Source organism: Pteropus alecto, unplaced genomic scaffold (assembly GCF_000325575.1).
Source record: "Pteropus alecto unplaced genomic scaffold, ASM32557v1 scaffold23, whole genome shotgun sequence".
Lineage (NCBI taxonomy): Eukaryota > Metazoa > Chordata > Mammalia > Chiroptera > Pteropodidae > Pteropus > Pteropus alecto.
In genome coordinates, this window is record NW_006435837.1 from 2,065,646 (window position 1) to 2,077,690 (window position 12,045).

At 37.3% G+C, this 12,045-nt stretch overlaps 1 protein-coding gene across 6 annotated transcripts in view; it reads right to left on the reverse strand.

Moving 5' to 3' along the window:
- CNKSR2 (connector enhancer of kinase suppressor of Ras 2) overlaps window positions 1-12,045 on the reverse strand; it is a 265,996-nt gene that overhangs the window by 37,316 nt on the left and 216,635 nt on the right. For all 6 annotated transcript variants that reach the window (XM_006911616.2, XM_006911617.2, XM_025046618.1 and 3 more), the window contains 2 exons: window positions 6,623-6,723; window positions 3,689-4,235 (listed from right to left, as the gene is read on the reverse strand). In XM_006911616.2, coding sequence (XP_006911678.1) covers window positions 3,689-4,235; window positions 6,623-6,723 — 648 coding nt within the window. The remainder of the gene's footprint in view (window positions 1-3,688; window positions 4,236-6,622; window positions 6,724-12,045) is intronic.

The following is a 12,045-nucleotide window of genomic DNA, read 5'->3' on the forward strand; positions in this document are numbered from 1 at the left end:
GGAATAAGGGATAAAGCTTTTGAAAACCACATCTAAATTGCCTAGTATGGCAAAGGAAAGAGAATTATTCCAAGCAGACTTCAAGTTGCATTAACCAAAACAGTATTCTAGTGTTACAGCAGATGATTTCAGAATGAAATATATCTTTATATTTTGTTCCAAAGTTTTATGATTTATACTCCTTGAAAGTTGCATAGGCTGACATAATTTATAATTTAGTTTAACTGAAGTATTATAAGCCCCACACCTCAGTAAGCTTCAAAACTGCTAATTGGGATAATAGGAAATTACTTATCTTCTCCCAAATGCCAGTGAAGTAGGTCAGGATAATTAATATGCAACCTGACTTTTCCTGTCAAAAGAAAACAAGGCAGGTCTCATCTGTGTACTTTCAGTACCATCTATTTTAGACAAAAATGAGTTCAGCCTGAGAAAAATCAGCATGACTCAGTTAAATAACTGAATTTCAAAATAAGATGAAAGTTCAATCAGAACATAGACTGAAGTCTATTCTAAAGAAAGCTAAATTTACACTTCCTAAGCAGGGCCAAATTCCACATCTATAAGGAAATTGAAAAACCATCTACATCACAGATTTAGGTACCCTTTGCTTCTTAGATTGCTTTGTAAACTCGTAAGGACTATATATGTTATATTATATAAAGTTAAGGTAAATATAAATGATAAGAATGGGGTTTGGTTGATGATATAATTCTTCACCCTTAAAGCAGAAAACAGGCTATATTTTCATGTTTTCTCCCGTTACTCCTTCTGCCCACTCTCCTGACACTTTCTATTTTTAATTTCTTGGGAAACTGAAAAACATGTTTGGAGCCAGAGACATGAAACTTACTTCTTCTGCAGGTCTGTACTTGATTAGTGCAAATTCACTTTAGTAGGTCAAACTGAATACTGGCCTTGAGCAGGACAGTTAGTGACATATGGCTGTTGGACTTGATTCTAACTAGCATGGCTGCCTGCTGACCCGTGCGGCGGCATAGGGAGTGCTCCATATTGGAGGGTGTGCTGTACTTCTGAGACTGATGGGATGGCCACAGCTTCTCTCCTGGTATACTTTTTATTCTGTTGACATAACACCAAGCAGCTTGATTTGAATAAGCAGCTTGGAACATTTACTCCTAAAGATCAACCCAGGGCAGTCATGAACATGACACCCCTTATCTAGGCCTTAAAGATTTTTTTGACAACACTGATATTAGAGCTGATGTTTCCCAAATGAAGTGTTCATCAAATTGCACACTCCTAAATATTAGAAACAGTAATGCAGAGGAACTATCATTAGGAAGACAGATATACATTCCATTAAATAAGAAGCATCTTCTAGGCATGAAAAGCAGTGCTCTGTTGAGAATGATTTGAAGGACACTGAGACATCAAGTGGCAAGATTTACGGAAATATAACCAGAAAGAAATGGGACTCTTAAAGAAAGTACACAGCCACCTTTAGTGAAGCTGAGCCAACTGAAATAGCATGGACTGCTCCACAAAATTGAATTGTAAAGAACAAATGTACAATATCAAATTTACTGACACACTTCCTAGGGCTGTTCTGCCTCATCACAATTATTCCACTAAAGGAAGAACCCACTGAAAAAGATGGAAAGTACTGAATAATTTACCCCCTTGGTTCATTTGGGAACATGAAAGAAAACCCCACCAACTTAGGCGTGTGCATCAGTATGACTAAAAATGAATCCAATAAACAGAAAAGCAAAAAGAGACCCTGGGAAGAAAAAAAATTGTAAGTCATCAACCTAAAAACGCCTGAAGGAAAGTGGTGGGGGCGGGGAGTGGTGGGGGAGAAGGGCTCAGGCTTTCCTCTCAGGTCCTGGGACATGTTTTTCGCTTCTTGTCCTCCCTTACACAATGACCAGGACGAACTTAATCGAAAAAGACAGCATCAATAACTCCCACCTGTGGCAATCATGGAATATATCCTGAGCATAATTCTCTATTTCAGAGAGCTGCACCTAATTTCAACACAATTTATTTTGAAATGGCAGAGATGAAGTAATTTCCCCAATATGTTTGTAGAATACTGAATGAACCTCACATAGTTAGTTATAGCAGTTGTGTAGTACGTGGATGGCATCAAAATAAAGTTTCTAACTCATCTTTAGTTAAATTTTAGAAAATAACTTAAGAAACTTGATAATCATCATATTAAAAATGTATTATCATGCTTGCCAGAACTCCTAAAGAGGCCTAACATAGCTCCTAGATATTTCTTCTATGCGACTCTTCCATAATCTGTAATAAATGTGAATGTTGGAAGGACGTGGCAAGTAATAGTAATAGATAGTAATTACCTTTCCTGCACCAAAAGTATACCTTTTATAATGCTTTTCATGGAGATTATGGCTAAAGTATACATGGAAACTGGTTTAACGTGAATTTTATTATAAGCAACTCATATTTTGATGGTAGAAGTTATAATTTAACTCCCATTAAATAATACAATAAAGATCTATAACATAAAAGGAAGTCCATTGTATTTTCTTGTTAATAATAGCCAAAGTGACCCTCGTTTTAAATGAGCCAGACTTGCTATTGATATAAGGCTCCTGGCTGCTGGTAAGCTGTGAGCTTTGAGTTGTTTCCAGTTGTGATGAAGAACTTACACAAATATATACTGTAATCAAAGTCTTATATACTCACATAATAGGCTGAAGGATACAGTCCATTTGTATCCTTCAAAAAGAGAAGTCTAATGCCCTAGTGAAACCAAACCAGTAACTGTGGTTTCATCATGGTTGGCTCAGGCCATCCGTATTAACTGGCCCAGACCATTTTGATGCAAACAGTTTTATACTACTTCTATACTTCTTTTTCGTATTTAATGTTCAGCACTTATAGCCAGATCTAGATTTTCTAAGTAAAATTAAACTGAGTTAGAGCCTTTCCCTTAAACTGGCCTGGATTTCTGAATTGGCATATCACATTAGTTATAAACAGATGCTTGGTATGGCATGTTAAATAAAGAACTTGTAACTAGTAAACATATTTTAAATTCCAACAAGACAGAGATTACTTAATTGACTTGTCTTTCTTAAGAGTTGATTCACATAAATTGAATTTTGCCATCAATATACATACTAAGAAAATAAATGGATGCTTTTGGAAAATTGGTTTCTAGACATAAATTAGGCCTTTTGGAGTTGACAGAAATTCTATGTGAAATTTCTTCTTGAAAAAACTCTTGGATTTTTAAGTTGTGTGTGTGTGTGTGTGTGTGTGTGTGTATGTATTTTTCGAACAAGGTTTTGCTAACACCCTGCTTGAAGCATTTATAGTTTCTTAACCCAGACTCAGGGGGCCATGACTGTAGACCAAAGGCATGATGCATGTAAGTGAGAAGTGGATAAGAGGAGGAAGAAAAAGAAGTGAATACCATTAACCTTAAAAGGCAAATGGGTAATTGGCGAAAAAAGTAATTTGCTCTAGCTATGGGTGTCCTGGGATATAGGCTTCATTACTCATCTTCCCCGCCCCTAACCCAAGTTGCTTAAGTTGTGAAAGTAGGATACCAAAGGATACCTAACTTCCTATGCAGCAAGACCATTATTTTAAGAAAAAAGGGAAACAAAATTCTATTTTCTTAAAATAAGAAGTTTGAAAGATTAGGACTCTGTGTACACAGGCTAAGAATCTCCATCAACATACTTACTTTTGTCTCCTATGTTTTCCCCTGCTGCCTCCCCTTCCTCCTCCTCCTCCTCCTCCTCTTCCTCCACCTCTGTGGGCTGCACGTCATCCTGCGGGTCACAGGCACTAACCGGCGCATTCAGACAGCAGTGGTTGAACCCGCTATCTCGAGGCAGAGTAAAACTTCGAGGCTTGCCCCCATTTCCATTTAACACTTGCATCCTTTCGCTCTCGGCTAAGGGGTACGGCCCATAGTGATCCTGTAGGTGGCACTTCTGAGTTGGAAGGGTGGACTGCCGCCTGTGCTCTGGGGAGATGGCCGCGGAGTCAGAGAAGACAGAATCCTCCAGGGGCAGAGTCTGAAGATAGTGTAATCCCGAGCTTGTCAGGGGCGTCTCAATTAAATCCTGCCAGGAGCGGCGCTGACTGGCTGTCTTGCGAATGGGGGATACGGCGCTGCTCCCAGTCACTTCTTGACGAAACTCTTCATGGGAGGACTGAGACTGAGAGGTCTCCGTGGAGGAGAGCCGGCTGTGTTTTGCTTCCACGTAAGGACTGGCGCAACTCATCTGTGGAAAGGAGCCTTCGATCAGTCCCCACAGAAATAACAGACCACTTTTATCACCAAGGAACACATTCAATTCCCACCAGGTAACATTTAGTAGTCCAGTTAATGACTAGTCAAGTTTTCAGACATCTCAAAGTTAGGCCCCAGATGACATTTTACAAGACTTAGATGTAGATGTATTGAAATGCAGCTATACCAGGCTCTCATGAAAAACCTGGCATATTAATGCAAAATTTTAACAACAATGAAAGTATAAGAAAATATGAGTGTTAATGTAAGAAATATTCAGCAACTAATAAAAAAATTCAAGGTTTTAAAATCTCTATGCATTTGAAATCTGAAGAATTGTTGCTCAATTCATATTTCCAGATTTATGGAGTTTGGGGATGAGACTAAGGAGAGAGGCTTTGGGATGTGAAAAGAAAGCACCTCTATTCGGACAGAGCCCTTCCTCTTCTCCATAGGTGAATCTGTTCCTATGGGTGCCACGGAAAAACTGTCTTATGGTCTTGTCAATTCTGTGGCACTTTCTAGAGAGTTAAAAATGTAGGCGAAATGAGATTATACTCTGATAGGAATTAGCATTTGCCCTAAGCACAAGCAATTCAAGGTACATAAACACAAAATAAAAATGGCATATTTTTATCCTTGGAATTTAAATTTTGGGAATATGTATTATAGTACAAAACACAAACAAGAAAAAGGACTGGCATCAAGTGAATGCTGTAAAAGACTTGCAGACACTGCTACTGGCTACTGGGACAAGCCCTACTCTAGCTTTGGTGACCAACATATCAACCCAGGCCCTCTTCCAGCAGTTCGAGAAGCCAGATTGGTTAAACGTGATCCATGCGAATGGGGCTGAGGCTGTGGCCAGGACAAGCATGCCTGAGGTGAAAGTGCATGCTGTCCCTCTGGGTAAAGGAGAAGCTTTGTGGTGTCTTCTGTGGGCACTTTATCTTCCCACATGTTAGAACAATGTGAATAGTTTCATTCTTAAAATTCATGTTGCTATGATTAAAGAGCTGTTTGGTGAAGCTGCAGTTTCCCTTTCCTCCTCTTTTATAAATACTTTAAAGGAATTAATCAGACCCTGATGTTTCAGAGAAAGAGGGAAAATATGATATAAAACTTTATCTTGTCACTGACTTCATTATTCCATTTCTATACCTCATCCTTGCACTCCGTTGCACTCGGTAAACTGCTGCATTTATTAAAGAAGTGTGCATACAGATAGGAACAATTCTGCATTTTTCCACTTTCTTCCTGTTCTTACATAAGAGACATTGTCATTAAATATTTTTATTAAAAATGTGGCTTCCTTTTTAGTATTAGCCAAAAGTACCCATTCATTTATTTTGAAAATATTCATTAAGCACTTAATAAGTAAGTGCCAGTGCTGAGTTAGGCCATGAGGATATATAGATGAATAGAACAGTGTCCATGTTCTCAAAAAGTTCACAGTCCAGTCCAGTGGGCTGTTTGCAGGCCCAGATATTCTGATTTAATATGTCTGGATTAGGCTTGAGCATCTGCATTTCTAAAATGTTCCAGAGGTGATTCTTACACACAGTCAAGGTTGAGAAGTGGCCTAGAATTATATCGACAGCTTGCACAGCACTTTTCTTATGAAAAATCTACTGGAGTGATATGGAGGTAGAATTATTGTCTGCTAAATCCAGCTTCTACTTCCTATATGGACGTCTCAATCCCAAAATAGAATTGACTCTCATGGTACCATACAATGTGTTGTCTAAACTGGGACACTTTTAAGACACTCTCAGTAATTCTGATACAAAACAGACATTTAGTGGGATAGTCCCAAGCAAACCAAGAGAGTTGTTTACCCTACTGAAAGATCAAAGTACAGTCTATGCACAGAATAATTTACACAGGTTTAAGAAGTCTGGAGCACCATATAAACACATACATTAAACCAGATGCCATCTCTGTCTACAAAGCTACGTGCCAAAACATGTTCAATATGGATACAATATTAATTTTTAAGAGTTGTTTCTAAAGGACACAGGAATGAACTTTATTAGTGTGGAATAGATAAGGTCAATTTATGTATCTCTTTCTAAGAAAAAAAAAATTTTGTTGTTATTTCCACAAAGGCTACTCTGACATACTCTGGTATGTTTTTGTAATTAAACTGGTCAGATATTTATTATGCCTGGAATCTGTGGTGACTATTTCTATCGATTATATATTCTTTGTATACTTAAATTTTTTCCCTTATTGCTTTTAGACTTCCTATTTTCTTTCCCCCTCAAAAGAAACCTGAGGTCTGACATGCATTCACTACATAATTTTTAAACATACAAAGGGATGTTTCATGTCAAAGAGTCTGATGCTATATTAAGTACATTCCTGTTGGCAACTTACAGAGGGAGGTCGTGGGTATGTATCGTAGGGGGGTGGAGGGCTGTCCTGTTTGGGTGTTGATGGAGTATCTGCTTCTTCTTTGTCACTCTCACTCCAGTAATCTGAAAATTCACACACATGGATACATGGACATTCCATTAAATGCTTCTAGACATATTTTCAAGAACACACAATACCAAACAAAAGGAAGTTTCAATTCCACTGCTACACCCTGCTCCCTAGCACTGCCTACCTCAGACCCACCGACTTTTATGTTTAGCTGGATTTTGAAGAGGAAGGAAGAGTACAATCACCTAATTCCAACATCTTTTTTAAAGCAAGAAATTATACACAGCTACAGTTTTAAGGAGTTAAGAAAAATACATTGCAAAAGCCAAATCAGGTTTAGGGTGTTTGAGATTCCAGACCAAATTATTCTGTGGCTTCAATTAATGAATGATGTCATATGATGCCTCTTAAAGGGGTCTCATTCTGTCCTAAAGATGAACACTCAAAGAAAAGCAATACATATATCGCTATAGTTCTCCACAGATAGAAACAGCTTCAAAAATAATGTTCTCAATTCTCTTTTCTGGCTTCAATTACTGGTTATCTAACAATCACTGTTTTCAGAGTCATGCTGACATAAATCTCTATAACACCATACTCCCACCTCTACTTGGAAACACATGGCAAACCCTGATTCTTGCCAAATGTAAAAGGGCAAATCTGCTGATGTGGGCTGCAAGTTCTAATCTTCTAGAACTACTTAAAAGGGTAGAAAATGTAAGCCGCTAGACAAAGTGACTTGGCAGACCTCAGGCAAGAGGGAAGAGGGAAAACTCCGAGAGAAACATTAGTCGAGTAAATAAAATAAAGCACAAAGGCCAATAAACAGAATCTGTTCCACTAATATATCAACCACCCTGTAACCACTGGATTAATTCTTTGTAAGATTACAAGAAAAAGCCCAGAACTATTACCTATATGAATTTCAGATGATAAAAAAAGAGTAAATGTATTAAAAAACAAGTTTCCTTATTCCTATTAAAATCTATATCGCAAAGGAACCATCAGAAGCCTTAACTAATATTCAGGTTTTGGCAAAAAAATCATGGCACATAGTTTTACAGGAACCCGTCTCTACTCAGGAATTCCCATATTGTAATATTTTTATATATTTTATTTGTGCTGCTCATTAATATTAATAAGTACACCTAAATTTATTGAGTATTTACTTACTATATGCTGACTAGAAAGTAGTGGGAGTGAAATTTGAACTAAGAACTTGCCTTGTTCTAAACCTCAGAGGGCTAAGTCACTGGGACTCTTTTGTGTGACACAGTGGGCATGTTTAATGTGACATATAGTCATGATTCTTTAAGTACCCCTCCTCCTGCTGCTCAATAACTCTGGATATTATAAATAATTCTTTAGCAATGGAGATTATTATATTTAGGCCTCAAAATACAAGGTTTCTGAAAATTCTATTCCTACTGTAATTATTTCCTTTGAGTAAAAGATAAGCAAAGACTAGTTAATCTAAATTTGATATCTGTTTTTCACATTGGATCATGCTGGTGATGGCCAGTAAACTAAGTTTCACAAATATAAACTGATATAGTTGCCCAAAAACGAACCCAGCAAATACTGGTGGGAAAAGCATGAACTATATACTTGAGTAGATATAGGTTCATTTCTTGGCTGTACCACTTAGCATCTCTGCATTCTTGTAATGGTTACTTAACCTCTCTGAGTCTGTTTTGTCATGTGTAAAAGGGGGCTAACAGTAACCACCTTTCAGAGGTGTGTGTGTGGGGGTACTAAATAAGTAACATATATTTAAGAGATTTTGCACCTTGAAATCATTCAATAAATATTAGTTAGAATCCCTGGTCTTCTGGGGTGGATTTGTAGGTAGCATGCTAGGACAGTCTGACCCAGATCACAGAGATAAATGCCTGGTGTTCATCTTCTTAGACATTAGTTTTTTCCTGTAGCAAGTTCCAGCGATGAAAGGTGAATTCTGGAACTCTGGGGCCTGGGTTGGGCAGTTTAGTGGGAGCTTGAAATACTACTGGGAAGTTAATGTTGGAGGGGAAGGGACTGAGCACCTCCCACATCCCGCTCCCAAGCAGTGGGCTTGTCGAGGTTACTCTGCTTTTACCCTTTCCACTATTTCCAGAAACTGGCACCTGTGCTGAGTTTCTCTTTGACCTTGGGGGAGCTAGCACAGCAAGAGGTCCTATTGTTAGCACATTGAAAGGAAATAATCATCATTTTATCAAGATCACTATAGCTATCACGATATCTGACAGACTTGGGAGAGTTTCTCTCTACTTTTTCTTCCCAGCTAAATTAGGAAGAACTTTAGTCTACTTTTGGTGTAATGCTTGGTTTATTAAAAAGCACCATCAATAAAAATTTTTTTGGGTTGCCCAAGAAAATACTGAAATATCATTTTGCAAATTAACTTCATTTCTCACACTAAGCTATATGTCTTTGAGAGGGAATGCCAGGGAACAAGCTACATAGAAAATTTAGTCAGGCTTTTCTGGGTTTGTGTGGAAAATTACAGGCACTCTGTTGTTCAGAGGCTGAAACTAGTCTGAGTTTCATTCTTGGAGCAATTGAATTTATTATTTTTTTTAGCTCTCAATTTGGCACAAAATAAATGGATACTTTTAATGTCTCTTGCAGTGATATTCAATTTTATAAGAAACTAATCATGAATAAACAGTGCCATCAGTAGAACAGGAAATTTTCCAGTTTACTTTTCATGTTGACACAAAAGGATAATTTGAAAAAAATTGACTTTTTCATCTAGAACTATCAAAGAAATACAATATATTTCATTCATTTTTATGTGATTACAGCTCTACAAAGACCTTACATGTGATTGAAAATAATGTGTTATGAATGTGTGACTTGAAGGTGGAAAAATATAGAAAAATGATTAGCAGACAATGAACCAAATTGTGATATTGGAAGAATCTAGTGCAACCCTGTTTTCTCTAAGTATGACAACAAATAATGAAAGAGAACCTCACATTCTTTACACTTCTGTAGTTGAAGACAGTAATTCCCTAAACTTTTTTTTTGATTTTTTATAAGAGTTTATTTGAGCCAAAACTGATGGCAGTGCCAGGAAGCAAGATCTCAAATGTTTCAGAGAGTGACAGTTTTGCACTAAACTTTCATTTAAGTCAATGAAAGAGTCACTTCTAAGATGCACTGGGTATTTAAATAGAAATAGTGCCTGGCAGTTATTCTTTTGCATCTTTGTGAAATATTACCAATTTTCAAAGAGCTATATTTTGTATGAAGTTTAACGTCAGTACTGAGAGTGGTACTCAGGAGATGTCAAATAACTCCATAGAAGTATGGAGTAGACACAGGCATCTGGTAGTTTTCTATATAGAATACCAAGAGTCCTGCTCATGCAGAAGGTAGGAAGTCTACGTTTCTGACCTATGTTAGAGTGTTCGAGGAACGTACACTCTACGTGGAAATCCAAACTATTACAGAGATTCCGGTTGCACTGCATTAGAAAGAGAGACCCAAATTGTAACTATTAGCTTCTGCCTATAATTGTCTACCATACTCCAGTAGGCATTAAAATATATACTCACATGACAGACCAGGGCAGCATGAATCCACAGAACGAATACCTTTTGGAGCCTGCATGTGTAATATAACTTACCAGTTCTTTCATCCATAATGAAATTTAGTTATCTAATACCAAGTACAAAGGAAATTCACTAAAATCAAGACCATGCTCAGCTTCCAAGTAATGCCAAGTGATAAAATACAGAAGTTAAGCCTAAAAATCCAAGCTTCCTTATTCACGCAAATTGACTTTTTTCAGATTCATTTTCCTAGCAGTACACTGCCTACACTTTTAATTCTTGCATCTTAACAAGATCAGAAATAGATCTATATGCACCTTTGAAGAACAGTTTTATGCCTTTTAAAGAAACTTGAAAAGGGAGGCTGGTATTTTTTTTTAGCACTCATAACACAATTTTAGGCCTATAAATTAAGTTGAAGCATGAAGATGAGGAAAACTTTTAACAGTGAAGAAATTGGGCTCAATAACTAGCGTGAAACTCGTCCTGGCAGTGGTTTGCCTGTGCATACTGATGTCATGAAGATGGCTTCCATGTTATTTGTGGAAGTACCCATGCTGCTTCCACTCTAGGAATATTTCATTTTGTTATCTCCTTGACTCCACATCTTTCTCTTCCTGCAAGAGCCAGTTCAGATAATAGAGCCAACAGAAAGCCTTTCCCACTCTTGATATGGAAGGAATCTCTTGTCTCATACCTATGAAACTTGATTTATACTTTCTTACATTTCACTTTCTGTATTGTCCTAAGAGTATCTTTTCTACTAGAATTCAATATAATTTCAAGGAAGACGGGTACCTATTTCACCTTTATATGGTGCTAGTTGAAGGCCTTACACAAAAACATGTAATATTGAATAAAATATCTTCTCTCCCTCTCCACTGCTGACTTTACATCACCCTCAATGATAATTCTCTCCAATAAGTATTTATTCATTAATTCTGTCTCCTTCACTGGCTTGAAATTTTTTTTGCACCTCCTTAGCAAATTTTCTTTAATCAGTTGCATATTATGTAAAAATGAGTACTGATTTACTTTATGTTCCTCTTTAATTTTTCTTAAGCAGTTTCAAGTGTGTCTTTTTGAGATCCTCAACAAGATTATACATTCCCATTGTCAGGAACCATGTTTTGCTATTTGAAATCTTTCTGTCCTACCTCCTCACCCTGCACTGCTCCACCCATCCTCATTCCCTCACCCGGTGGCTCTAAACCAGGGCTTGGTAAACTATGGCCTGTAGGTCAATGAGGTGCTCTGCCTGTTTTTATAGGGCCTGTGAATCAAAAACAGCTTTATATTTTTAAATGGTTAAAAAGGAGCAAAAGAAGAATATTTTTCCAAATGTAAAAATGATATGAAATTTAATACCAGTGTCCATAAATAAAGTGTATTGGAGCACAGCCATGCCCCTTCATGTGTCTACAGCTGTTTTCATGCTGCAACAGCAGAGTTGAGTAGTTGCGACAGGAACCTTATGGCCTGTACAACCTAAAATATTTACTATTTGGCTCTTCACAGGAAGTTTGCTGACCCCTGCTCTAAACATTTGCCGACAGATTAGTTTTAGAATCTGGTTATTTTCCTCATATGTCTTTAACTTTTAGTTTTCAGATATTTTTAAAAGTTTTGGCTATGGTTTTTATTCTGTGAGGAAACAGGTTTTTAGAATCTCCACATCAACAAACAGGCTATAGCCACTGGATACGCAACTAGAACTATGTTTGTATGGGTACCAATCTGTGGAATGTCTCAAAAATTTCAAAAAACTATTTATGCTTCCAAGTGATGTACAGCAAACGCTCTTTAGGAAATGCA